This window comes from Patagioenas fasciata, chromosome 9, assembly GCF_037038585.1.
Source record: "Patagioenas fasciata isolate bPatFas1 chromosome 9, bPatFas1.hap1, whole genome shotgun sequence".
Classification (NCBI taxonomy): domain Eukaryota; kingdom Metazoa; phylum Chordata; class Aves; order Columbiformes; family Columbidae; genus Patagioenas; species Patagioenas fasciata.
In genome coordinates, this window is record NC_092528.1 from 23,011,837 (window position 1) to 23,039,081 (window position 27,245).

Below are 27,245 nucleotides of genomic sequence, written 5' to 3' on the forward strand. Positions count from 1 at the left end.
TCAGATGGGATTTCCTTCTGGAGAAAGCACCACAGAAGCTGTTTTCTACCTTTAAATCCTTGACTGCTCTAAAACCATTTCCAATATTTCAGTTCCCTTTCCTCCCTGAACAGGCAGATCTAAAGATCTGCTTTTCTTTTCCAGCAGTAAGAGAGAAGCAGCAGTAGGACTGAGAACAAGTGCCCATGATTGCTGGACAAATGGAACCACAGCATTTCTCTGTCCTACAAAAGGACAAAATCAGAAATACTCTGTCAGCACAAGAGACAGGTCCTCACCCACTGGCAAGGAGGATCTTGCCTGCTTTTGCAGCAACAGCAAAATCCCAAATAGCCTCAGTAATAAACTGTGTACCCCATAGTGCCTACAGATTCATTATCCTGCTTTACACAGCCTCCAGCCTTGAGCACAGATAAACCCCACACATTTATATAATCTGCATGCAGCCTCAAGCTCCACAGCATGCAGAAACACAGTCTAATCAGCCAGTGCTCATCCAGCCATGTTAAGCCCCAGGAGCTGTGTGGTCCCATTGGAGGACGTGAGCATCACAACAAAGCAGGCTAATCAAGAGCACCTGGGCACAGAAGGGGGCATTTTGGCAGGAGGTGTCCTCAAGCATAACATATTTTAACCAGCAACTGGGTGACATGACTAGGCATGTCAGTGCCAAAAAGGCACATAAGCCACTGTCCAAGAATGATGTATTTCGTGACAAGGGGCTATGCTTTGCTTTCAGCTTCAGTATCTCTTTTGTTAGGAACTGAGAGCACTACAAGGATGATCAGCTCTGGACTGGAGTCCCCAGCTATTCCTTGCCTGGCTTTCTGGGGGCTCTTTCCCCTTGGTTGTCAGTTATAACACCTTGGAGCTGCAGCTCGCAGAGAGTCTCAAGGTCACATACTGGTACTCAGAATAGCACCATTTGTACATCAGACCCCAGAGGGGACTTCAGCACCCATAGGTTGGCTCATAGAGCAAGGTGCTTCCTCAGCCTGTTGCAGGGAGCCAGGGCTGTGGAGCTCTGAGCAGTCCTCACACAGCCATAGGGAAACTGCCCTCCAACTGGCCCCTCACAGTGACACTTTCTTTTGGTAAACATTCACTATTTTAATCTCTTTACATGAGCAGGAGACTAAAGCCACACTTTTAACCACTCATCAAAACAAATTACATTGATTCAAAGGAAGCCTTGAACTTGCATGATTCAGGAACTGGATTAGCTTGGCACAGCCCTGCTCGCTATGGGGTACTGCTGATGGAAAGCAGGTTACCTGTAGGCCTGATTGCAACCTCTATTTCTGCTGTAGTTACCTGCATGCTTTCCATCTCTTCTCATTATGATATTTAGCACAAGAGATAAGATTGCCACAGAACATTCAGAGCCCCACAGGTGCAATCTGCATTTGAAAAATGCTTCATACTCTAGAGCGCCTGAATTCCTGAGTAAGCACCAACCAATTAGTCCTCAACAACGCTCCATATGGATCTTTACATTGCAGAAAGGGTATCCCTAAGTGAGAGTCAAGTCAGAACACGCCCCAGAGGTCCATGATCCTGCATTGCCACTGTGTTCAGACAGAGCCAGCCCGAGGAAGGAGCACACATCCACCCCTAGAGCTTGTCAATGAGTCTTTGCTGGTAGCAAAGGGCTAGTAAGATGGGGCAGGCAGAGCCCAAGTTCTCTGGGACAGATCGTCTTTCTTCCCCTGTGTTTATGCAGCATCAACTGCAAAGGGAAACTGGTCTCGGCTATTAATACATCATCAGGATCCACTGTTTATGGAGGCAGGTAATTCCCACTGCTTCTGCTTCCCAGATAATAAAACTAAGGCCAAAACAAGACAAAAGATGAGTACGGGGTCAGAGTAATTTCAGAGCAGGAGAAAAGAACCCAGGCAGTGTTATTACGAATTCCTGTGCCACCTTGCCAGCTCCTTAGCCCCCTTCTAACATGGTCACTGCAAGAAGAGCTGTCACTGCTATATTCTCACAGCTCACGCAGCTCTAACACACAAAGCTGGAGGCACCTTTTCCCTAGCAATAACTTGACTCCTGTACCTCCTGTGGCCTCCTTGGTTAAGTTTAAAACAAAAGCAGTAAAGATGCTTTCTGCCTCACAAAACGGCAACAGGCTCAGACTACTAAACACGCTATCTGTTCTCTAGCAGAAAATTATTTTTCCAAGGGATTTCCACCCATACTACTGTGCCAGGTCATCTCTCAATATGAGAGGCAGGGAAGGTGTTTCCCTGGGAACAGTAACCATGGCAAAGCTCTTAGCAGTGTCTTCCACTCTCTCTACCTACAGAATAAAAAAAAAGAAGAGCAGATGCTTGAGCTCTGTCTCCAGCAGGCCCACGGACCCCCAAAGCCATGAGCAACCTGGAAGCACCTGATCAAAGACTCAAGAAGGAACTTCAGTTAATTCTGTTCTGTCTTTTACTCAGATGCCAGACATTTCTGCTATGCTATGCTGAACTCAGAACGCTTCATTACAAAGAGTGCAACTGGAAACATCGGTGTTACCAAAAGGTCAGCCAAATACTACAATGCATAGGTAGGCACTGAGCCCAAAAATCAGCACGCATAGATGGCCGACAGAAGCAGACGTACAATGGACTGGCTTTGCAGTTTTCAAGCCCTGGCATTGTGTGTTAGAGCCCTAATAAAGAAAACATCTGCAAACCCCAATTTGTAAGCAGTAGCTGCCAGCAGATGACCTGCTTCTGGTCCACCTCTTTTTCTGCAGAATATTCTCAATTTACCAGATTGAATACAACTCTCTCTGCTGAAGAGCTAATTAAATAATAACAAACAATTCAACTTGAAAGTACATTCATAGTGCATGTTTTGAGGGATCTTTTTGTCACGTACTAGTGAACATGTTCTGGATTTGAGTCTTGCTAAGTATTTAAGTTAAGAGAGCAAATGAAACCGAAGGGGTCCTTGGTTCTCTCAAATGGCACATAGAGAAAAAGTGTGCTATGATTCAGCAATCTCAATGTGTGACTAAGCAGTCAACAGCATAGTTTTCAACTGACATCACTCCACTTCAGAGTTAACATGCAATTAGCACAAATTGCCAGGACATCAGCATCTTATACTAGCAACCCACTCAGAGGGAATACTGTCCTGGACCCAGACCGGCTCATACAGAGCACAAAAAACTCAATAGTCCAAGTTTCTGTTCTGTGTACAGTGAAACCAGAATCCTCACAGTGAGAAAGATGATGCTCTTCTATGTAGTAATTTAGGAGCACAGGGTGACGGGGTCAACTGGGCCGTGAAACCCACTGCCTCAACTGCTTACATTCATTTCAAAAGGGTATTTTACATGCACAGCAAGTACCTGCTTCAGACATACACACAGAAACCTCAGTGTCTAATACCTGAGTGAAATAAACATTTCTTCAGAATGAATCCAACACCCATTTTAACCTTCTCTAGGTCAGATCGCCGCAAATATCCCAGAATAGCCAGCCAAATCAAATAATGCACTCATATCTCAGTTAATAACCAAATCCACTCAATTGTTTTTATTTGCCACTGATTACTCAGAGAAAGCACTAGGGAAAAAAAAAAAAAGAATTAAAAAAGAATTTTTTTGGTAAATCTCCTAGGAATGCAATGCAGCTACTACCAAAAGAAGATGCTATTTCTTTCAAAGATGCTGCACATACCTTTCTTTGCCATGCGCTCCAGTCTAATGCATCCTCCTATAAAATCATGATACGATTTCATTTCTCCTTCTGTTATCCGGACAGCAGTGAAAGGTGGATTCCTGGGCACCTGTTGTCCACATTTCCGACACCGAGAAGCCATTGCCACAGCTCAGGAGGATCTTGTCAGGAATCTGCTCTCTCAGTTTGCTGGAATCCAGCCTGATTCTTCAGCCGTCAGTCCAGGCTGGTGACTTTATCCCACTTAGTTCATTCAAGGTCACCGTTGCCAGCAGGATGTTCGCCATTGCAATTGGCTAAGACTTTTATAGGCTTACTGACTGTGTTTGTTTCTCTCTCCTTGCTTTCAATATCAGTTTACTTTATTCTCTCATTCAGAATGAAAGCTGTGAACCTCAACACAGCCTATGCCCTGAATGGCTCCCTTATCATTAATTTAAAGCTATCTTATAAGCGACAATGAAGAGATAAGATCCCAGAAGCACAATGCAAGATCATATAATGTCTCTTAAAGAGCATGCAAGATACAGTCACAAATTTTTTTTTTTAAGAAAAGGTTTTTCTTCATGATTTTTGGTCTCTTTCAGGTTCATAGTTTTATGATTCTTCATCACTGAGAATGGATTTTCTTACTTCTGCATTTCAGCTTGGATGGTGCAAGGAGACCGCTCTGCAGAGCTGCTCAACCAATTACTCGTATGTCTGGCTGTGGTACTGGGAGGCTGCAACTGCACAGAAAAGCTCTCTGCTGCTGTGCACGGTCCCTGCTCATAAGATCTGATAATCTAAATGAACGGAGTAGCAAATGGAGGACAGAAGGCATTGCTGGCATACATGCTTTGCTAGCTGTGCACTCCCCCCCACAATTATAATATATATATATTTTTTAAAGAAGTTGAATCCATCAGTTTGACACCAAAATGAGAGATTTGGAACATACATATAGAAATTTCTCTCTGAAGGTGCTGGATGTTTAAGCTGACCTTTTTCCTATTTTAACAATTACTATAACAGAAATCACTGGTCAGAGAGCATTGTGAAGAAACTAGTACTTGGGGCAGTGACTGCAGAGAGCGCTCAATCCTGATATTGTAAAATAAGGGGACCCTTTCCTGGGGTCGAGAGGGACCACACAGGAGATACATAAACAGGCACGAGGCCAGCACTGGTGACAGTGCAAAGCACACAGTGAGAACTTACTGAATCAGGGCTGAGCTGCAACCCAGAGCTCAACTGCAGAGACCTGAGCACAGAACAAGCTTCGTGCAAAGACCTTATACACAGGCCAGGAGAGTCTGTCTTCCTCTGCCCTAGTTGCTACCACCTGTTGGCACTTCACATAGTTGCAGCCAATGCTGCCATGCTGCTCATGGTCCTCTCAGATCACAGCTGATCCCTACACAAGGAGTGGGAAAGGGGAAGCCTGATTAATACAAACCAGAGAATGAACTAGAGGGGACAAGGATGGCCAGGTGAAAATAGCTTCACACGATGCCACTACTAAAATAGTGAATAACTAGATGGACAGGCATGAATGCTTGTAAGCTGAAGCACAAAGAAGTCAAGTCAGCTTTACTTCTTCCCCATTCCACAAACTTCTGCAGCTTCTCCCCTGCTCCCCAGCCACACAGCAAGTGGTTTCAGGTCCCTAACCCAGCACACACAAACTGTGCAGTGAAACACCTACCACGCCTGGGAAGTGGCGAGTCGTAGGACCTCTCCTTTTAATGAAAGCAAGCTACAAAGGGGATCTTCAGTTTTAACACAAAGGATTTTTGCTGCTTCCCCACCCAAATTTGCTGCACAGCATGAAGCTGGTCACCCTCCTGCTCTTTGCCAAAACACTGCCTGCAAAGTGAGGACAATGACGTACTGAGCTGTTGGGTGACCTGATTCACTAGCATTTGTAAAATATTTATTAGAGCTTTGATAGAGGAACTGCAATATTTTACAGATAGGAAGAGCAGTGGTACAGAAGGCAGAATTATGCTGAGAGTTTTCTACAAAATAAGAAAACTAGAAACATAAGCCAGGAGTTTTATCTTACAGCCTCTCTTCCATCCTCTTTTTCATTACAGGTGCTCAAGGTCTCCTTCCGTACACAGGCAAACATGATGTACCTTGGAAAACAAGCTTTTCTGACAATATGTTCATGTGTATGTCTGGCATACACACAATAATTATGCTTCAACCTTGCATATATATAGATATACAATGGGGGAGAATCCAGTATTTGTGACAATACACTGCTGTCTGTCATCCTCCCTTGCATATGCTGTTCCCACTGGTATCCAAGTGACTTAGCAACAGGAGGATCTGAGACACTCTGTTCCAAGGGGGAGGCTTGATGCTGGAACTGCAATGCAAGAAGAAATCTGCCCTAGGGACTCAAAAATTGCCTCTCCTATCCGCCAATGATTAAAACCAAAACACACCACATACCATCACGTCACCAAAACCAAACACCCCCCAGCGAGATCAGCAAGAGATATCTTATTTATTCATGAAAACCAGCAGCATCCCCTGACCTGTGTATAATACTCTACAAGGCTGAGAAATAAGTAATCTAAATCCAGTGCTGCTACTAAAGTTTATATACACAGAAGCTAAAGAAATTTTTAGAATTCCATATTTAATACCTGAAACCCCAGCTTCACATTTCCCTATTTTTTCTGTGATATTTTACCTTAAGTTTGACCTGTTCTTCAATAGCTATGCTGAAACACACTATTCCTTTTGCATATACTTGTGTGACCTTCTGCTTTCCCCACCATCCAGATCATGAATCTGATAAGCCACAAGACATTTCAGCAGCTTGACATGGAGGATTATTTTCAGAGCACACTTGGTGTTGTTACAGGTAAGATTCATTCCACTGTTCAGCCAGGAGAATGAAACTGGTCTTTTCCATTAACTTCCATTTATTTTCTTCCAACTAATAGAAAGCAAACCAGGATTCCCTCCTCCTCTTTTTTTAAAAGGGGCACATCCCAGGCATTGTCTAAAGCCCCAAGGAGTTAAAGGAATGAGCAGAGAAAAAAAATATCTCTGCTCTTGAAATTACTTTTCACATACAGCGCTGTTGCAATTACAGCGTGCAGTTACTGCACTAGAAGGCACTAATTCCAGTGCCATATGGCTTTGGAATCCCATTACACTGATCTGCTTGAAGTGATTTCCTAACTGACAAGCAAAACATTTTTGGTCACCTTCAGCGGTGGGAAACAAGAACTTTGCCACTGTTGGTGCACACTTGCTCCCACACGACCTGCCAGAAGTAGGCATTAGTATAGCAAAGATCAGAAGACAACCTAGCCAAAGAACTTTTGTTGCTGTCTCAAAGCTGTGTAGACATGCAGGGCCAATCAAGGACCACTACCCTCATTTAAAAAAAAGTTTAAAAAACACCAGCATCATCACTGCAGGATTAGAGAAGCTGCACGGGAGATTAATGGAATCTTCATAGACCAAGCAGTAAGCAGGACTTGCAGCTGCACCTGCAGGGTTTATTTTATCTAGCTTTCTAGGCCTCTGCCCCTAAGTGCACATCAGCAAGACAAGAAGGCATTTCTGTCTTGCTAGACCTCTGCTTGGCAAGATCAAACAGATTCCCAGTGTTACCAATCTGTAACTGGCAGAGGGGTAAAGAGCAGCTAGATCCAGGGTTTAAGCTTGGATGCAAAGTTATTCCAGTCTCAATCATGAAAATGCCCAAAGATTTGAGCAAGGCTAAGAGCCTTTCTTTGCAACACATACCAAACACACAGCTCTTGGCTTAAGGAGTCAGAGAAATAAAATGAAAGACAAGTAAATGCAAGAGGAACAGATGAGAGAGATACTGCGTAAGCCAGAGAAGGTTGTGATCCATAAAACTGGGCATGTCAGGCCACCATTCTCCCTCATTCCTAAACATCGTGATCACCTTACCACCAATGCAGCATGCAGGGCAAGAAGTGGATGCACAGACATGCTCTGTACCATCACCCTCTAGAAGCAGCATGAGCACTTGAAAATAAGGTTTCTAGACACTAAGAAGGGAACATGTTTTTCTTCCTCTCTCTACTCTGCCACTGACACACTGAGTCACCTCCAATGCAAGGGTAACCCCGATTCTTCCTAGCATCCAGAGCGCTGCACTGTTCCTCTTTCTCTCCCTGCAGCCAACCACTGGGGCTCTGGCAGTGCAGAACACCACCTGGATCCATGCAGCCAAGACCACCAGGACAGATTCTTTCCCCAAGAAGCAGCTGTGCACATTCCCTGGTGGAAGAAGAATTTTTGTTGTTGTTGCAATTCATAACTTAAGGCAGATAAATGAGAATCAAAAAGACACAGGGATAAAAATAGGATCTGTAAGAATCACAAGGGCTGTTGATGCACAGGGCCTTTGAACACGTGTCAAATGTTAGCCAAATGGGAAGAAACAGCTTCTCACATTACAAAGTAAAGGCATTTCTAATGTTATATTGTCATCTCTCAAACACTCAACGTCAGTTACTGCACAGAGTAGGATACTGGGCTTTAGGGACTACTGTTGGTTTTTTTTTTTCCTGTTTGCATGTCTGGGCACTGAGGTTCACTCAGATAACTCTGAGCAGTCCACAAGGAAAAAGGAGCTTCTATCTAGACTTTTCTGAACACCAAGACTTTGACTGACTTGGCTGTGTCAGCTAGTAGATACACATCAAACACACTCCTTTCATACCCCCTAGGGCAAGGCTTGCATCCTTCTTGGGAACTGAGGATAAAAATCAGTTGAAGAGGAGTTACTCCCTCTGGCCTGGAAACCGTGGAGTACATGTTCTCATTTTTTTCCCAGCACAGGGCTGCTGTCAAAAGCCAAAGGTCTATTCGGAAGGACCTGCCCACAAGGTGTTTTCTCAGTGCTGGGCACTCACAAATGAGAGGCTGCAGCACTCTCCTCTGTGTGTGCCCACAAGCACAACCACACAGCACAGCTGGACACCTGCACACACCTCCACTCAGGCAGCAGGAATTCATTCTGCTCAATGCCTGACGCTGAAGAAATGTTCCATCCTCACATCCACCCACAGCCTGAACCCCTGAGCTGTTTCCAGTTCATTCTCCCGAGTTTCATCTCTAAGCCAACAGCTCTAATGGATTTAATGTTCTAGAAGAACACAATCTACAGGCTGACTTCCCAAGTTACACCATTCTTGGTGCGTATCAGAAAAATAAAGGGATGGATAATCCACTTGCATGTACGCTGTGTTTAGCTCTCCCCACGCAGAGCACTGCATCAAGCACCAGGACACAGCAGGGCCAAGATATTGCCTCAACACACACAACCACACTCCCAGCCCTCTTCCTCCCCAGCCAGCAGTTACTGATTTTCATCACCCGATTCTGTCTTGATTCTGTAATGTCTAATAGTAGGGTATAATAATGATGGGCTTTCTAGCAACCTATTTCCACAAGATTTACAGGAAACCAAGAGTTTCAATCCTTTGTCAAAACCAGGCAAGAGCTGCTGAAGTTATATGGAAAAGGGCCATTTGGGATAGACGGAAAAAGCATGAGCATAAAAGCCTCATTTCCTTTCGTAGCAAGCCTAAATTTATCCAGGGACCACAAATACTAACAGGCAAGTACATCCACACAGTAAAAAGTTGTCTGTAAGCCAGCTTCAGGCGCAGAACCAGCACAGAGCTGCATCGGAGATCTCTTGTCCTACAAGGGGCAGCACAAGGGTTTCTCTGCAACATTAGAGTAATGCACAAAGACCTTCTCTGTCAACTCGAGTGTTTTGCTGTCAGGACATGCAGTGTTCATACGCTGGGATGTGCTAAACAGTGTCTGCACAAGGCTAGGCCTTCAGCCAACATAAAGCAAGGACAGCGCTTTGACTTAACAGCACTGTGGCCTTCAGTTGCCTAAAGCTGAGTGATGCCGTGTTCTGATGAGATAAGAAATTCCTCTTTAATCTGACAGGAAACCCCACTGCAAATGCTTTCTGCTGACCAGCACAGGTTAACTCAAAGTGTATCTAAAACCCACATCCATTTATGGACCTTACTCCCAAAAGGCATAAGATCACTTCATGGAATATAGCATTAAATAATGCTTTGTACTTCTCCAGTGATTCTCAGCTGAGCACTTTAGCACCACAGAGAGACTGCTACTCCCATGAAACAGACAATTTCTCATTTAACTGCCAGTAAAAGGATACAGCTTAAGAATGCTTTTTTGTGTTTGTTATATCTGAACATGCATCTGAGAAACATTAGAAGGCAGCTTGGAGGGTGAGCAGGAATAATTTCACCTAACATTTTGGCCCACAAAAGCCAAAATTTGGGGAGGAATGTGCTAAACGCAGATATCTATACGTCTCCCACAGGCTTGAGAGCCCTTTGCATTAGTTTATACTAAGGGGAATCTTTAAATGTAAAGATATTCTCCTTAAAGAAGCAACAGCGAAATGGTTCAAAAGCAGCTAAAAACAGTAGGTTCACAGCTAGGACTATTCTGTTGTCAAGAATGAAACCATGCCAGACTTAACATATGAAATAGTTGATATGACCTCAAAGTGGACAGGGACACATGGACCAAGTGGCATGCCATCCTCCTAATTGCTCCCAAATATACTTCTGTCTCCACTGGACTTTGGATTCTCTGAGGCACCAAAGACCCGTGCTTACATCAGTACCACCTGGAGTCAGCAGTGTTCAGTCCTTTCTTCAAAGATCTATGGCAACACTGATGTAGGTCAGCACAATCTCTCCTGGACCCATAAACAAGAAATATTGGCCAGCACCTCCTCAGTAGCAGAGTGCATTTTTCGGTCAACTGTACTTAGAGCACTGCTCCAAAGGTATCGACCGAGGTACACTGCATATGGGCAGCAAAGAAGGTTGAACCATGTGTTATCAGTGCACATGCATCACTAAAAGTAGACTTGAGTAGGTGACGCATTTGCTGGAGTCTGCATTGATTTAAGAGAGAAGCCAGCTTGCACTGCATCTGGCAGAGATCCCTCTTACTGTGAAGGCTTTTGTGCCATCTGACCCCACACCCCAGCAGAGAGCAACACCATAGACAGACTTCAAGCACCACACTACTCACCTGGCCAGTGCTTAGAGATAGCATTGAAAGCCAGCTGTGGCACCCAGGAGAATATATTAGAGCCAGCCTCCATCCAATCTGTCACTCAAAATTAATTCTTAAGTGATACAAAGACATTAAGAGTAAAAAGCTTCTTCTCTTCCTTCTCAAATGCTGCTTCTTCATAAGATGCTATAAAATCTGACCTGTCTCTGCTTTTTCTTCCACTGCCTGTTGCCCTGAGAGCTCTAGATTAACAACTCACTCCACAAATTCCTATTTACAGTCACCCTAACTGAAAGAGAATCCAATTGTTTAATGTGCTGGTAAACAAACAATAATTGTTGCTTGCCTCCCTGGGCTCTGGAAGTTCTCTTACAAATGATTATACTTCTTTCTTTCTCAAGTTTCTGAGCCACGTGAGCTGATAACATTGAACTCAGATCAGGCTTCCAGCCTGTCCACACAACACAGGAATTACCAGCCATCCACCTGGCCCTCAGATCTCCCATGTCACCTTCCAGCCTCCTAACTGTCTTCAGTCCTCCACACACCCTTCAGGTATCCACACAACATACAAGCCTCAGTCCAGCCTTCCACACAACCTTTGAGTCAGTCACACCACTCCCCAACCTTACCTCTCAGATACCACACAGCTTTCCAGCCTCTCCTTTATATTTCCTTCTACACCTGAAAAAAATCTACCTTCTTGGTGCATTTCTTCCAGCTAGTATCTCTTTCCCAGCTCCTGTGGAACAGGTCTTGTAGCCCTTCTCCACCCCACTATTAGTGATAACACCACCTGCTTTCAGCTGGGGAAATAATAGCTTCACCTCCTCTTTAACCCTCTGTTTACTGCTCCTTTGTAGCATAAATTCACACAGTTCTACACAGCTTTTCCATCTGCTTCTGGGTTTAAAAATACCCGCTTCAAGAGTGGCAATCAACTGTACAAAAAATAAAGCAATACTTTCTGCTTGTGTCAGAAGCAGAGTGGCACTTGATGTGCCCTCCCCTGTGGCAGACGAGGCTGCTCCAGCACAGCTGACATCCAGAGACCAACAGACACACACAGGTAACAGTCCTGCTCTGGCATCCTGCTGGGCAGAGGAGGGTGCTGGGGATGGTGGCTCATATTTCAGTTCTCCTCCATCCCATGGCCCGACTGGGGAAACCTTGCATGGTGGTGGCACTCCAGGTGTGAACAGGAGAGTGGGACAGGCAGAATGTGGTCTGTATAGAGCTGCTATTGCAGATACTGAGGTAGAATGACCACAGAATACCACTGACAAACTCAGCTTTTCTTCTGTCCAAACAATAGTGCTGCTCAAAGTGCACTTGGCCGCTAGCTTTCTTTTCCCCTTTGAAATACAACCATGCACAAGGCTCTGCTGTATAGCTAGAGTGTAACTCAACATGATCCAAAATGACAATTGCACATTGCTGAAACTGCATTCTCCCCTGGCTGAAAACAAAGCCAGAAAGTAGGAGTTTTATGAGCTAAAGAAAAAAGATTAAAAAGTTTACCTCAAACTGAACTGTGACTCCAAAGTCTGCTGTGAAGCCTCTCCTGTCTTCCACAATATGGAAGAGGAAAAGATACTAGACATTGGTAACAGTGCATATACCTAAGACAGATGAATTGGTGAGAACAGCTTTGAATCTCTCTCTTTAAAAATTCAGGAAGTTTGTTTTCACAAAATAAGCAGATCACCATAACAAGGACTAATCAGATTTTCCCAGCAACCTTCCTGCACCAACTACTGGCATGTAATTGCTGGGAGCTTTCTGATTAGTTATGCACTTGATTATATCTCAGGGTCATACTAAGGCCATAGCTTTTTTGTTTGAAATAACCTTTTCTCTAAATATTGCCAGATCGATAGTATGGCTCCTATATTTGTCATCAGCTTTGCCTTTCATGCTGAAAACACCGATATTGATCACTTCAGAAATTAAGCCTTGGCTTCAGAGATGGCAATGGGTAACGGTGAACTTTAGGCTCAAAAGAGGGAAATATATGCAGACATCCTTTGTTATGTGAAGGATTGTTGATGGATAACAAGAGGCAAACTCTCATGATAGTAATTCTAGCCACAGAAATTCTATTATAATATGATCTCCATACCAGAAAAAATGCATTTGAAGTGTTAATGTTGTAACTAACAGACAACATATCCGAACTTCACACACAAATAATCTCATTTCTACTTATCATTGTTACTAGAGCTGCATGTGTTTGTGTTCTCTCCCCCAGTACCTGTCTGTCAGCACTTGCACATCCACAGAAAGTATTAACTAAACTACAGATATTGCAATAATTGGAGATGCTAGTAACTGTGGGCTAATCCTCACATATGTATAATTAAAATAAAACTGCTACATTAAATGTCTTGGAATTTAAAGGCAACAATCACTCTCCAGAAATACTGAAAGATAACATCTCTGGGTTTAGATTTTTTTTCACTTTTCCATGTTCCAGTATCTTGAAGTGGTTCTCCAGTGTTAACTGAGAGTAACTGCTATAAAATCTCTGGAGCTCAAGGCATGTATTGAATGAAGAGAATCAGATCCTGTCAGCAGCTGTTGCCAGGCAGACCAAAATGCTGTACATTAGCATTGTTTGTCTTGTATTTATGTCTTGGAACTGCAGATAACTGCTCTTGTGTCCAGCGCCATTGCCCAAGGGAAACTGGAAATCATACAGCTCACAGTCATGCAGAGAAAGCAATAGCTAAATGGTTTTCAGCCCCTCATATCTCGTTGCCCCAGGCAACAGCCTGCACTGCAGAAGTGGCAGATCCAGCCTTCCTCATGTGAAGTCTGTAACATATGGTGTTAATATATGGATTGATATTATAAAAGCCCTACTGTAGTACCGTTGGGGTGCTCACATATTAGGTGATATGGGTGGGCACATAAACAGTCTCAGGATAAGAGCTGCTGGTTTCCATCCAAGATCTTTGAGACACAGATGGAGATAACTGGAGGCACAGAGATTATAGCCTGCGCTCACGGATGTGTAGCATCTGACTCCAGATCCTCTCAGCTTGGCTTTCCTTGAGCTCTTACGGGAACTGACCCAAGATCCCCAAATGAACTCAGGGCAATTCTGACAGAAGGTCATAAGTCTTGGCTCCCAAGGCAGTGCCTATGCTGTGCTGCCTCTTAAACCTGTTTGCAGCAGGAGCTATAGCTGGGTCAGCTACAATTGAGTACACTCAGACAAAAATATCTGGTCCTGCAGAGTGCTGAGTGCCAGCAGTTCCCCATTTATTCATGCAGAAATAGAGCGCTCTTTGGACCTTTCTGGATAAGAGCCACTCTGTTGTAATATTGATGAGGGATCATTTCCCACCATGTCTTTGCAATGTTTCAAAGGATTTTGGCTTCTGCAGCAATTTAACATTAACTCCCATGCTTGAGAAATCCAGGTCAGGAATCAGTGACTTTTAAAATCAAAAACTGGACTAACATCTCAAAAAGGACCTTTTTATCTCTATTTAAGCTTCCAGAGAGTCAGCTTTGCATTCACTGTAATAGTCCTGCACTTCCTGCAATAGAGTCCTCAGAGAAATTCATTTATATTGCATTCATGTAGCTCTGGAATCAGGGAAGCTCTACCAATGCAAGAGAGGGCTGGGCTGGCTGCCTTGAGGTGCCAAACAGGACCCTATGTCCTCGAACCAAGGGGGTACTGGATGGTAGTCCCTTATACCAGAGCAAAACCATGGGTGCAACCCATTTCTGAGGCAGGCAGGGTAATGATATTAAAATAAGCAGCAGTGCCTCTCTCTGAAGGCACTGAGAATCAGTACTTTGGTGGTGCTTGCTTAGCTCTTGACTGCCTAAAGGATTTGGGACCCAAATTTCATGACAGCAGCAATTTCAGAACAATACATCTTTCAGAACACTCCAAATACAATGCATAGCAGGTGCAAAGCTGTTTTTGAGCTATTGTGTGCATGTTGTTCTGGTAAACAAAATAGACAATAATTTCATGACAGCGTGGATTTTTGATCCTGGCAGCCTGTCTTTCCTTTGGCCATATTGTCTGGGATATTGTTCTGTACTGTCAGGTCCCAGCAATGGCTGGAAAAGATGGGGACAGAACACAGCAGCTTTGTAAACTAAATTGTAGGTTCCATGGTAGCCAGGAAGTGTCTGTCTCAGTTCAGCACTTTACTTCCTACTACATTGCAAATAATATTTTAACAGAAAACAGAAGAAAGGACTATTCATTAATGCTGAATTATTTGCAGGCTGCTGCTGAAAAGGCATCAGCCTTTTGTAATGCTGCACTGCAAATGACAAGTGTGTAGGTACAAATGTAACGTATTTACCCTTGCATAAATGTCTCAGACTTGCACCAGACTGAGTTCACATCCTGGATGTGGCTCTCATCCAGTACATGAGCTCAGTCATTCCTCAGAGGCAGTTATGTCTTTGAACTCACAGATGTTCTCTGTGTTGGGCTTAAATGACAGTGGAGCTTGAAGATACTGTGATCTCAATCTGATTGTCCCCGACACATCTGTCCCTATGCCAAAGTGAACCCTGATATCGTTTCCTCCACTAAACTCACAAGGTTTTCTTCATAATGTTTCTGCTCTCAGAGCAAGACCTCCCTCTGTGCCATGATTTACAGATCACTTGAGGTATTTACAAGTGATTTTTTCCATCTATGCATGTAAGAGTTGGCTGTTTCTTCACCCTGTCTCCCTCCTGTTCCTTGGTTTCAGTTCTGGCCATGTCTGCTGCGCTGGTTAGTGTGAGTCACCAAAGCTGACTGAGTAATCACAATCCAAGTGCCATGTTATCCTTTTCACATCCTTCTCCAGCCTTTTCTCATGTCAGTAGGAGCAGGCAGCTTTGTGGAGAACTCAGAGTTTTTCCCAGTCACTGCCCACCTGGGGAAATACAGATGTTACTGTGCTGAACTCTAAAGTGAGGTATTATACAAGAGGCTCAATCAGTGGGCTACAACATATCAGCATTAACACAAAACATTTGTGGCTTATCTTCTCAGAAATGCTTGAACACAAGCCCAGCACTGAAAAACAGGAGAAAATATACAAATGGGGCTAGTATCAGGTACCAGACACTGTGCTGTCAAAATTATTTTAGCAGTTATACAAGCTTCATCCAGAAAGATTCATCCTAGATGGAGTGCCGACTTATTCCTTGGAGGCTAAGAAAGGCCTCAAACACGGTGCAGAAGAAGGGAGAACGGAGTAACAGCAATGAAATTGCTCAGCTTATTCTCTACTCATTGAGACAGTCTGGTGCTGCAAGTACCTCCCCAAACGATGAACCTGTTTCCCCTGGGGAGATATCCTCTCAGGGGATCACTTGGATTCAGGCACCATATGGAAGGTGAGGAAAGGAATTAAATAAAAGATGAGGGAAGAGGTAGAAAAAGGCCCTTGTATTTAATGAGCTGCCAGGAATTGTGATAGATGTCAGCTCAGTTTAATTTCCTTTGAGGCCATCTGAGCTTCCTTCTGCCACAGAGAATGGAACAGACAGAGGCTCCTCTCTATCTGCTTTTGGCCCTATTTGCTTTTTAACCTTGGGACTTAGCAGTATCGAATGGTCACAACTGCCTACACTGTTAGCAAGCAATGACTTCTGTCAGCACCAGCAGCTTTCATTGTGCCTGATCGAGAGACCTCGCACAGGAGGAAAACTCCTATACTTGCTTTCCCCTGGAGACTCCCCCCATGTCTCCTCTTGCCAAGTAGCCTTGGGCTTGATCTGGAGTCTTGAAGAGGAGAGGGGAAAGTGCCACAGTCTGACTAGCTCATTGAATGATGCTGCAGAAGCAATTTTTTCACTGCTTGTGGCTTAAACTACCTCATTCTTTTTTCTTTTATTATTATTATTTAATATTTAATAACCAACCTCTCTCGCTGCCCCTCCTCCCTGGAGAAAACAAAACAAAAACACCACACACACAAAACAACAACAACGAAAACCACCACACAGTGTTTGCAAATGCCCACTCTGGAAGTTGGTAGCTCCTCTTTCTGCTGTATAAAACTGTCTGAAATCCAGTCCTGAGGCAGAGTTGGGTTCAGGAAAGCCCTGAGAAGAGCTGACTCCAACAGTGGACATACAGATTTGCTTGCAACTGGCCATCCTAGAATAATTCATCTGAGTCCCAACTGCTTTCTAGGCACCAACAGAAGCTACAGAGACCAGCAGAGCTTTCTAAGGGTGCACAGGACCCAGTGCTCAGCAGGCATAGCTGTGGGACTATGTGCACCACCAGTAGTAACAGCAAAACACAGATCCTGCCACCTGACTTTCCTTTAATAATTCCCTCACACATCAGACACTCTTCCATGCATTCACTCCAAGGAACAAACACCTACAAGCCATTACTGAGGGAGGCTGGAAAGTAAAGGACAGAGTGAGACTGTGGTAGCATTAGATTTAACAGCAGCAGTTTGGAGGCTTTTGAAACAGGCAGTGACCTACAGATTGGCAGATTGGATCACACCTCCGTTCCATCCAGCCGAGCACCCTGTCTCCAACAGTTGCCATCACAAAATGCGTAAGTAGAAAGTGTGAAAATTCTGCAGCAAGCAGATGGTGGATGGTAACTACTCCTATTCCCTTTTCTCCTCAACATCCTGGTCTCATACTGGCTTGAGAATGATAGCTCAGGGTTTAACAGCCAGTTTTGGGGAGGATATCAATAAATGAGAAAATAGGTAGAGCTGTAAGCAGCCTTTCAGTTCTGTGGGGCTCTGCCTGCTGCTGTAAATGATTAATGGGAACACATCTTTTTCTTGGATTCTGTTAAGGATGGTAGAGGCAGGGTCACATCCCATATGAAAAAGTATTCAGCTAAAGTAAAAGACAGAATATAAAAGAGAAATCCCTCCAAGCTGTGCTTTCCTGAAACAGAAGCAAACTCAGTGTATGCTGCTGTTCCTACTGGTTCTGGGAAGCAATTTAGTCACCTTTGTCTCTCCCTAAACATGAGGCCAAACCATCACAAATATTTTGCCTTAAGATAAACTAGTGTTTCAGATCCCCAAATCATAACAATCTCTTATGGTCTTTATTTCTGATCATGCCTTGACAAACCGGGTCAGGATATGGACTTCAAATAGGTACCATGTGCTCTTGTAATATTCTACATTTTGGAGAGTGCACTAGGCACATCTGCGCATTTTTCATGGTTGTCTTTGAAAGCTTGATTTCTGCTTTTTATAGGCACGAATTTGCAGCATTAGCAAAACACTTTTAAATAGTTTCTCATTAAACAGTTCCCAGTGAAACAGCTGCACAGAATAAGCCATATAGAATGGGATAAAATTAATAATCACAATCTAGGAACAAAAATGTAAACAAGTAGCTTTTTTAAGCTGCAAAACTAAACCAGATAAATTGTAATTACCTCTCCTTTCCTCCATTCCACTTTCCCATGTGGATTCTCTGAGGCATAACAGAATGAGCTTATTAGCCTTTTCTTCATTGCATCTTTCTCTTCAGTCACTGTTTTCATATTTTGCATGAACTTAATATTTTATGACCATTGTCGCTTCACCAAATTTGGTAAAAAATTGGACAATTGTTCAAAAGCTTTATTGGAGTATGCAGAGAAAGATGGAGATAACATGAACACAGGTCAATTTTTTAATAGAAGTAGGTTAATAGATAAAGGAACTCCAAACTACCACTTCTTGTTAGTATGAGATCACAAGCAAATACAGCGAACATATTTTTGCAGTTTTCTATTGTCCTGTGTTACAGGGAATGCAGTGATAGATGCACATCCCATGCCTGTATCTTACTTTTGGGTAAGGAAACCTGGTGTGCTGTGGTTTGGGGAAAAGACCAGTCACCTCTTGCTGCTCATCAGAAATCTGAAAGTAGGACAGAGCCGTAGAATCAGGGGTTTGCAAAGAGTTTCTGAAATGCATGGATGCTCTAAAACAAAGAGAAGAATTTTCTGTTGCAGGCAGGGGAATTTCCATTGCCTTGATTTAAGCCTTTGCATAGAAGTAGCAGAAGGCCTATTTGATATGGTAACTTGAAGGGTAATGTCTTTAAAAATCTCTTTTGAGTGTCTTTGCTGTACACAGACACAGATCAGAAACATCACAATCATCTATCCAGCTGTGACAGATTATTTGTGGCTTTGCAGCATAAAACAGATTCTGTGACTTGTGATGCTAAGCCATTGGTCTCGGACAAGAGCCAGCTCGGGTTATTCCATTCTGCTGACCTAAATTCCTCTTAAACAGTCAAGTGGATGCAGTATCATCCTTCACTTCCTGTCCCAAATTGTAGTACAACTTCTCTTCACACACAAAGATATTCTACACTACTCCTCACTGCTAGTAGTTAAGACAAGAGGGGTAGGAATTGGCTGATGATGGTTAACAGATAGGAATTTTAAGAGATTGTGTAAGTCCCGAGATGTCCATCCTAAAACAATTTCTGCCACTGACTTCTCTTTTGATGTCCATCAAGTTACTTAAATTCTTCTTTCTGTTCATAAAATGGGAGATTTGGCAAATAGGAATATATAAAACCAGATGAAAGCTGACATGAATGTATGGTTTCTCCTCGTATATATCATTTGTGCAATGTACTGCTTTCTTCAATTTCACATCAGTGCCTCCCCTGCCAGGGACACCAACAGACAGCTCATCTGGATCCAGTTGTCATTTGAAGATGTGAAGAGCTCTTACAACTCAATTGGAAGGGGAGCCTCTAAGAAAATCCTACCTCTAATGTGCTACAGAATTCTTTACTGGTAAGAGAGAGGAGCCAAGCTCTTCTGTTTCCTTTCGAGACAGCTGACATCGGTTCTGGCAGCTCCATCTTATTATAAAATCATTTTTGGAATAAAAATCTGTGGAAAATGGGGCACTGGGTGGAGGTGCTTGTATGCGTAACTGCCCAGCACATTGCCCACGCATAGCAAAGCTGGCATCAGATTTCTGGGAACCAACTGCCAAGTGTGGGTGGGTAGTGAGTGCACAAAAGCATGTTCTGGTGGGCTTTGCAAGCCCAAGAGCTGTACCATTCCCACATGCAAAGAATCCTGCTGTCAGCACCAGGTGTGTCACCCAGCAAAGCTTCTTCCCTCCCCAACATAGAAGAGCTGCCACTTTCCCACCTACCCAAAGGACACACTTTTTTCAAGAGATGAGTCTTTCCCCAACACCTCCCATCAGTCAAGTTTAATGAAAGTAGGTTAAGTTAAAAAAAGAATCTTGACGCAGTTTTGGTAACAAGATCGGGAAATGTTTTGTGCTATGTCTTGGATAGGAAACAGAAAGTCTGTTCGCCTTCATGACCTACTCCTGTCCTAGACACCTGTGGTGGCCTCATTACCTCACCCACACCAGGGCAATCAGGAATAATCCCAGAAAGGCTGAGGGAGCACAGGGCTATTTAAGAGATCTCATCTGGTTCTCTGCTGTTTGACACTGTGTAAAGATGTGCTATGGGACAGGGTGCATGGTACTAGAAAGCTACTAAGTTAAGACAGCTACTGTGGAGTAGGTAAATACCTTCAACACTTTGATTTTAACCTGTGTGAAGCAGGCAGCTACATGTATGAAGTCTGCAGCAGGATAAGAGGCTTTTTGTACAAGTGCAGGAACTGTCTAACATGAGTCAGTTAATGAGGGATCAAAGCTTCTGCCCAGGACAGATAAGTTGAGCTCCAGGCAATTAATTATGCTTGTGACACCCTTATTGACACATTAAAAATAAACTGGCATGTCATCTACTTCAAGCAGACCAAAATGGTCTCATAAAATTTTTATTGCAAATATAAAGGTGTTTCTTTTTAAATTTACCATAGAATTCTTGTTTGGCTTTCTGCAAATTTTGTGAATAAGTTTCTTCCCTCCTGCTACTGGGTGATATGAGAGCTGTGCTCCCAACCAGGCATCCACTACATTCTAGACAGGTTGAATGTCATCAGTCGAAGTGGTAATATGAGGGCAATAGATGGTGTAAAAATAGCAAACACTATAACGTATGTTCCTGGTGAGGGATCCCCTCAGTTCACTAAGGATGAGAGCCCTTTCAGTTGTTTGAGCTGTAAAGATTCCCGCTGAACTTTCAAGAGACCCTGGCAGCTGCCCAGGAATTACGGTTCCAATGAGCTACTGCTGATTCAGCTAAGTAAACTCATGTTACAAAGTGTGATTCATAAACATGGTGCATCATAAGTGGCTTGGAAGAAGTGTTCTTCCTTCAGCCAAAAACTTTTTTTTTTTTAACATTACTTGCTTCTATTTTTGTAGAGCTGCTTTTTCTAGTTAGATGATTTGATAAAAAATGAGCACTGTCTACTAAAAGGCAGGCAGAATTCACAGCAGGGTCTGATTTCTACATCTTGAATGGCTGGAAAATGGTGGGATTATCCTTCCCTGTTGGAAGCTGGTGAACTAGGCTCTTGCCTTACTATAAAATGGAAAAAAGAAAAAAACTTTATTCCTCTCCCCAAGACTGATCTGCTTGTTGAGCTCCAGGAAACCAATGAGACTCTCTGGCCTCAGCCAACATGACCCAGCAACCTCTCTATTTGTCAGTAAAAAGGGAAAGGTTCATTAACATCTTTCTAGAGCCCAGAATGGTTTTCTACATTGCTAAATGCTATCATAATGCTACGTCAGCTCTAACAAATCCCTCTTGACATCAAGGAGGGTCCTCAATATGGATAATGGGGATCTGTATTGAATCTGACAGGAAAACCAGGAGATACACAAATTTCTTTGGGTCCACTGAAATACTCCTCCTAAAAATTTAAATGTGCCTCATGCTGGATCCCAGATCTTCATAATAAAAATGTGAATTCATGTGACTTTGTGTCAATCTGAATTTGTACAACTGAAAAGCAACCCATGTTGGCATGACTGGGTCAGAGAGACTGACGCTACCATCAAACTGTCTCTCCCATATCAAGCCCCTGCTGAGGCTACCAGGAGCACTGGGACTGACCCTCAAGAAGAGCCTGGAGAAATGAGACCTGGGCTCAAGTATTTTATTCAGTTTAAATCTGCTTTTGTGCTATTTCTTTAGGCAAGCTACTGATTGCATTTGCTTTCTTAAACTTATTTCAGCTGCTACAGCTAATATCAAATACAGGAAGAATTTTGGTCTAAAATCTTTGTTGTATTGATATATTCTCCAAAAGCCACATTCTGTTCACACCCTCAGTCTCACACAGATTGAGTAAAATTAATTCCAAAGGCATTTCAAAAACCTATACAGCATCTTTGGTATTCACAATACACAGTCCAGTACAAAAACTGACAGCTATAACATTTGCTCCCATTCAGCTCAACTGAAAATATTCCCTTTACGTGACACAATGTAGCCACAATCTGCTTTAAGTCAATTGTATGTAACAAAAAAAGGTCCCAAGAGCTTTTCTCAGTTGCTATTTGAATCACCAGCATCTCCTACTGTCTTGCTACTTTCAGGTTACATGGGTCCTTGTAGTTTGGTTCCCAGTGCCAGCCAACGGAGGGCCAACTTAGACTTATAAGGATGCCAATGCATAGTATAGGGCCTTACCTGTCTTCACTAGCATTTGAAAGTTAGCAAACAGGAAAATCAAGCCTAACATGGAGAAGAGCTTTTGGGATCCTGTCCTAGCACCTTCCAGAACCCTTGAAACAGCAATGGCAATAAAAAAGACTCTGAGAATGGGCTGCTATTCCAGTATCACAAGCAAGTGCAAAGCACATTTGCACTTCTGTTCCTCTGGCATCCTTGCACCACCCCCTTTTCTCTGCCACGTCCCTGCAGGAAGCACCGTGCTTGAGTATTTTACACAGATCAGTTAACAGGTAGGACATTCTGCTCTTATTGTTTCTGCTTTTTGGAGAACTGCATGCTTGGAAAACAAACCAAACCATCAATAAAAGGCTGTCTAATTGCACAAAGCCATGGGTTTGCAATCTGCTGATGGCTCCTATTTCACACACAGGTGTGATATTATCACACAAAGGCTTCCTGCCTGTACAGAGCATTAGCATCTCCTGGAGGAACAGGGCCCCCAAATCTACACAAATATGGAGAGAAGAAAAATAAAGATGTCTTACCCACATGGGTGATAACCGTAGTCAGTCGCTGGGTGAGCTCCTGATGTGACATCTCTTCTTCTTTTAACCAAAAAAGCATTTCACACAGGGAGCCGCACAGCATCCAAAAAAAGATGCACCCAGAGTGGGAGGCTGCACACTCACTGCCTCACTCACACACAAAGCGAGGACCACTCCCACGGCACGGCCCTTCCAGCTCTCACATCTTTTGCCGGCTGCTCATCTCTCCCAATTCGCTGCCGTCCATGCATGTACCTAGAAAACCTCCTTCCAAAAGGGGATTTTACCCCCGTTGACAACAGGAAGGGAGCAGGAGGGGGAAAGTTGGAAAAAAAAAAAAAAAAAAAAAGGAAAGAGAAACAGGCGAATTGATTGCTTATGGCTTTTTTTTCTCCCTTCTCCCGCGGATGAAGCAAAGGATAAAGAGACAAACCAGCAGGCAGATACCTTCCTCCAGGGAGACTTTTGGATGGTGATACTGTGAGTCAGGGAAAAATCCTGGAGGTAGGAATGGCATCGGGAGGAGTGGAGCTGGCAGGAGAGCTGTAACAGCAGCAGCTGCTCTGCGACGCCCTCTTCACCAGCGTGCCTGGGAGAAGAGACCAACCCGCCCGCAGCCTCCGCTGCTCCCCCTCGGCCCTGAGGCTCAGGTGTCTTGCCGGTTGTCCCCAGGTGGAACCCCTCAATGTCCCTAGAGACCATCCTCCCCCCCATTCTAAAAGTCTTTGCCTGACAAATGGGATTGCCGAGTACATGGAGGAAGAGGGGGTTAATGGGCTTTTAAGGAGAGTTGTAGCCAGAGGCTTTGTTGCCCTCCTCCACGGACAGAATCCCTGAGATCCTGCTGTGACTAAACCCCCCAGACCCTCTCCAGCTGCACGTGTACAAGAAGGGTAGATTAATTAGTTCTGGGTGCTGGGCAGTGTACAAGAAGGGTAAAGTAATTAGCCCCAGGTGCTGGGCAGGTCTCACCTGCAATCATGGCCACAGAGCTCAGCTGTGCTGGCAGGCACCGGGGACATCAGTGGGCCAGAGAAGGTCTGCAGGGAGCAGCTGCCCCTGGTGCCAGGGACACAGCTGAGCCCTGCAAGGGCAAAGCTTCATCAGCCCTCCTGGCTACAGACCCCACCTGGGAACGGAGAAGAGGAAAACTGAGGCAGGCAAGAAGGTGAGAAAGGGCAGAACATGCCAGAGACTTGTGAGTCTCTCTTCCCTCATTGTGCTTTCTCCTTAGAAGCCTACCTGGAGCTCCATGCAAGGTACTTCTAGAAACAGGGAAAACGTATTACACATCTAAATATGAAGAAATAAAATAGAGAGGGGGCAACTGCCTGCAAGATCTCTGTTCCCACAGAATGGTTTCAGCTCTAATTCCAGATTTCACCACCCATCCATAGGATTTTGCTTGGGTCCACCTTTCCATACATGCCAAAGAATGTGACATGACGTATACAAAAAGCTGGAGCTGTAAAAATGCCTCTGTGGGCTCATTAGATCTTACAGCACAATTAGTGCATCAGTCCTGGTGTTGCAAAAGGTTTTATCTACCTCTGTGATGGGAAAATCCTATAATCAGCTGGCTGACCTACAAGCCAGGCTGAATATCTGTGCTGTGTCCTCATTTTTGGATGATTGACCAACTGTGCTGAGAGGTTTCTTGCATACTTCTGTTGAGTTAGTTTAACAGCAATTCTGTCTGAAAACATGTGAGGAGGATGACTTGAGAGCCACCCACCTGCCAACATTTTGGGATTAAAGCAAAAGACACTTTTTTTCTGAGATCCTCTTTTTACTGCCTATTTGGGCAGTAAAGTTCAAACTGTAAAGACCTTGACTAATGTTAAAAGGACTCCCTCAACCCAGGAAGAAATTCCATCATCAGGGGAAAAAAAAAAAAGCATATTGGAAGCAGACTGACACCCAGACAATCTTTGGAGAGGTCTGAAAGATCTGCGATGCTTTATTTTGCTCTCAGAGGGTCACAGATTTCAGGAAAGAACATGGAACTAGAAAAATAGTTTTGTTTCCAAACACTGAAGAGATTGTTTTTCTTTTTTTCCCTTCAGGCTGTATAATCCCATTCATAAATGAATTAAATTCCACTGAAAAGTGATGTAGATGGTTTGCTCTCACTACTCCTACAGGAAGGCTGTTCAAGAACATCAAGGATTGCTAAGAGCCTTTGTCTTATTTCTAGCTAAATTCATTCTCAGCTATTTTAAGACCATATGCTCCTATACCAACATTGTTATTCAGCATCGGTAACTGCAGACACATGTACATTTGCTATTTTAAGATACTTCTTCTCTTATTATTTGTTCTTCCTATGTTAGTCCGCTTTCTGTTTTTTCACTATGCCTTCAACAACTTTTGAGCCTGTGGGGTCAATTGCAACCCAATTGGCAGACAGAAATTACAGGTTCACTGAAAATTAACAAGGTACAAAAAGCTTGGAAGGTCGAAAGGATACAGTAGGTACTGAATAATTATGTTTTGTGCCTGCTCCATGCCCAGCTGGGAGGTGGGTTACATGGGACTCAGTTGGAGTGGAGGGTGCTGTCCTATGGTGTGAGTTCTAACAAAAGCAGGAAATTTGGGTTATTTTTGAAAGGTTTAGGCTGCAGAGAGATAGCAAACTACACGAGTTTCAACTGGTCATAGGATGATTTCTTTACATTGCCAAGATTCAGTTGTGCCCGCGTTAAAAAAGGCTGCTGTTGATACCATGGGTTGCCTTTACAAATTCCCAAATGGAAGAGCCACAGGGACTCACATAAGTCAGAAACACTGCAGAAGCACTGGTGAGCCACAGTTCAAGACCCAAGCAGCAGGGGGAAAACCAGGAGCCTGGACAATAGGGACCTCTTGGGGACAGAAAGAAATTAAAGCCCTGTGCCCCAAGGAATGGCACAAAGATGCTGATACAACTTAGCCCGTCACTGTGCTGGTAACAATTTCCAGTCCTGCATATATTTGTGAAATTGAGCCAGCATTTTCACTGTGACAAATACAGACTTCACCTCTGAGAGTTAAAAGCTCTTGCTGATACACTTGTGTTAAAAGTACAAAGGATGATGATTTATGTTTTAGGCATGACCCAGGGTCTCACCAAAAAGCAGGGCCAGGGGCTGTACAAACATCATGATTCCACTATTAAAATGATGGCCAACAGGCAAAAGAATTTGATTTCTCCATAGAGTGACAGCCTGACAAATCATCAGCCATTTATTAGAACCTGAATTAAACAGCTGAGGCCAAAGCTTTGTAAGCAATTTTAATAGAAAGTAAATAGCACACTGCAAACAAAAAATGTTTACAAGATCCCGTGGCATGGCCACATGGAAAGGGAACTCTCACAACAAAAAAATACATTTAGATCAACCTGATTCCTTCTTTTTTCATCTTACTTAGTTATATATCACTTTCTTGTGTCACTAAAAACCATTTAGCCAACAGACTGAAGGGCTATTAAAGATCAAAATGAGATCCATCCATGAAAAGAGCCTACCTTCCTCACTGTATTGATTATTTTATCTTTCCAAGTCTCACATGACCTTTATAGGCTCACCCGTTTTTCAGGAATATCTCCTTCCAGGACAAGATCACAACCTTCTGGTGTACTGAGTGCATCTGAAAACACATACCAGAAAAAAAGGCAGGCTGATAGAATAACAAAAAAGTTTAGAATCCCTTTCCCAATTTTCTTATATTAAAAACAGGCTACTTTGGTATCATACCTCTTCCTCCCTTAACTTTCGGCTGAAGACTGATCCCCATATCAAAGACTGGGGCTCTACTACCAGCTGGGAAAAACTGTAACACCATTGGCACAAACAGGAAGGGTAATTACACGGTCACCACTTCCAACTGGCTATTGCAGTACTTCAGAGCTGCAGTACATTTCCATTAGCAGAAGAAACTGGTAAATGAGTCAGATACTTTGATGCATACCTACAGAGTAAGAACACAGTGCCATTTCCTTTCTGTAACATCAATCACATAGTAAAGGAAAATAGCACTTCATATTTCAAGTTTTCTTACTCTTGTTCTATTTGGAACAATTCAGTCAACAGTGCTCTTGCTTAGTTTTTCAGAGAGTCACAGTGCTAGTGCTTCTCTGGCTGTTCTTGTCTTTCTACTCTCCTCTCAGTCAGCTCCTGTGACAAATCTGAGCTTCTTGGCCAAAACTTGCATGTACACTTTTCCTCCCGCACATAGCTCACCCGACAGTGCCTAGGTCTCTGCCTTCACACTTCACCTCTTGACTAAACTTTGCAAAGCCTGACCTGCTTTGCCTCAGATGCTGTTTCAGCTACTTTACTTGAAAAGGAGCACAGCTGTTTCCAGCATACATTCTGAAGAACAGGCTGCTGAAGAAACTAGTTTTAGAAAAGCTCTCTGGTCACTCTCC

At 43.5% G+C, this 27,245-nt stretch overlaps 1 protein-coding gene across 6 annotated transcripts in view; it reads right to left on the reverse strand.

The window, feature by feature from the left end:
- Window positions 1–23,406, reverse strand: part of MCF2L2 (MCF.2 cell line derived transforming sequence-like 2) — a 164,105-nt gene extending 140,699 nt beyond the window's left edge. For 2 of the 6 annotated variants that reach the window (XM_071812605.1, XM_071812603.1), the window contains exon 1: window positions 22,835–23,404. In XM_071812605.1, the coding sequence (XP_071668706.1) occupies window positions 22,835–22,937 (103 nt within the window). In that variant the 5' untranslated portion in view covers window positions 22,938–23,404. Of the gene's footprint in view, window positions 1–22,834 lie in introns of all 6 variants that reach the window. The other 4 variants (XM_071812609.1, XM_071812606.1, XM_071812608.1 and 1 more) reach the window with 4 other exon arrangements.
- Between the last annotated feature and the right edge of the window lie 3,839 nt (window positions 23,407–27,245).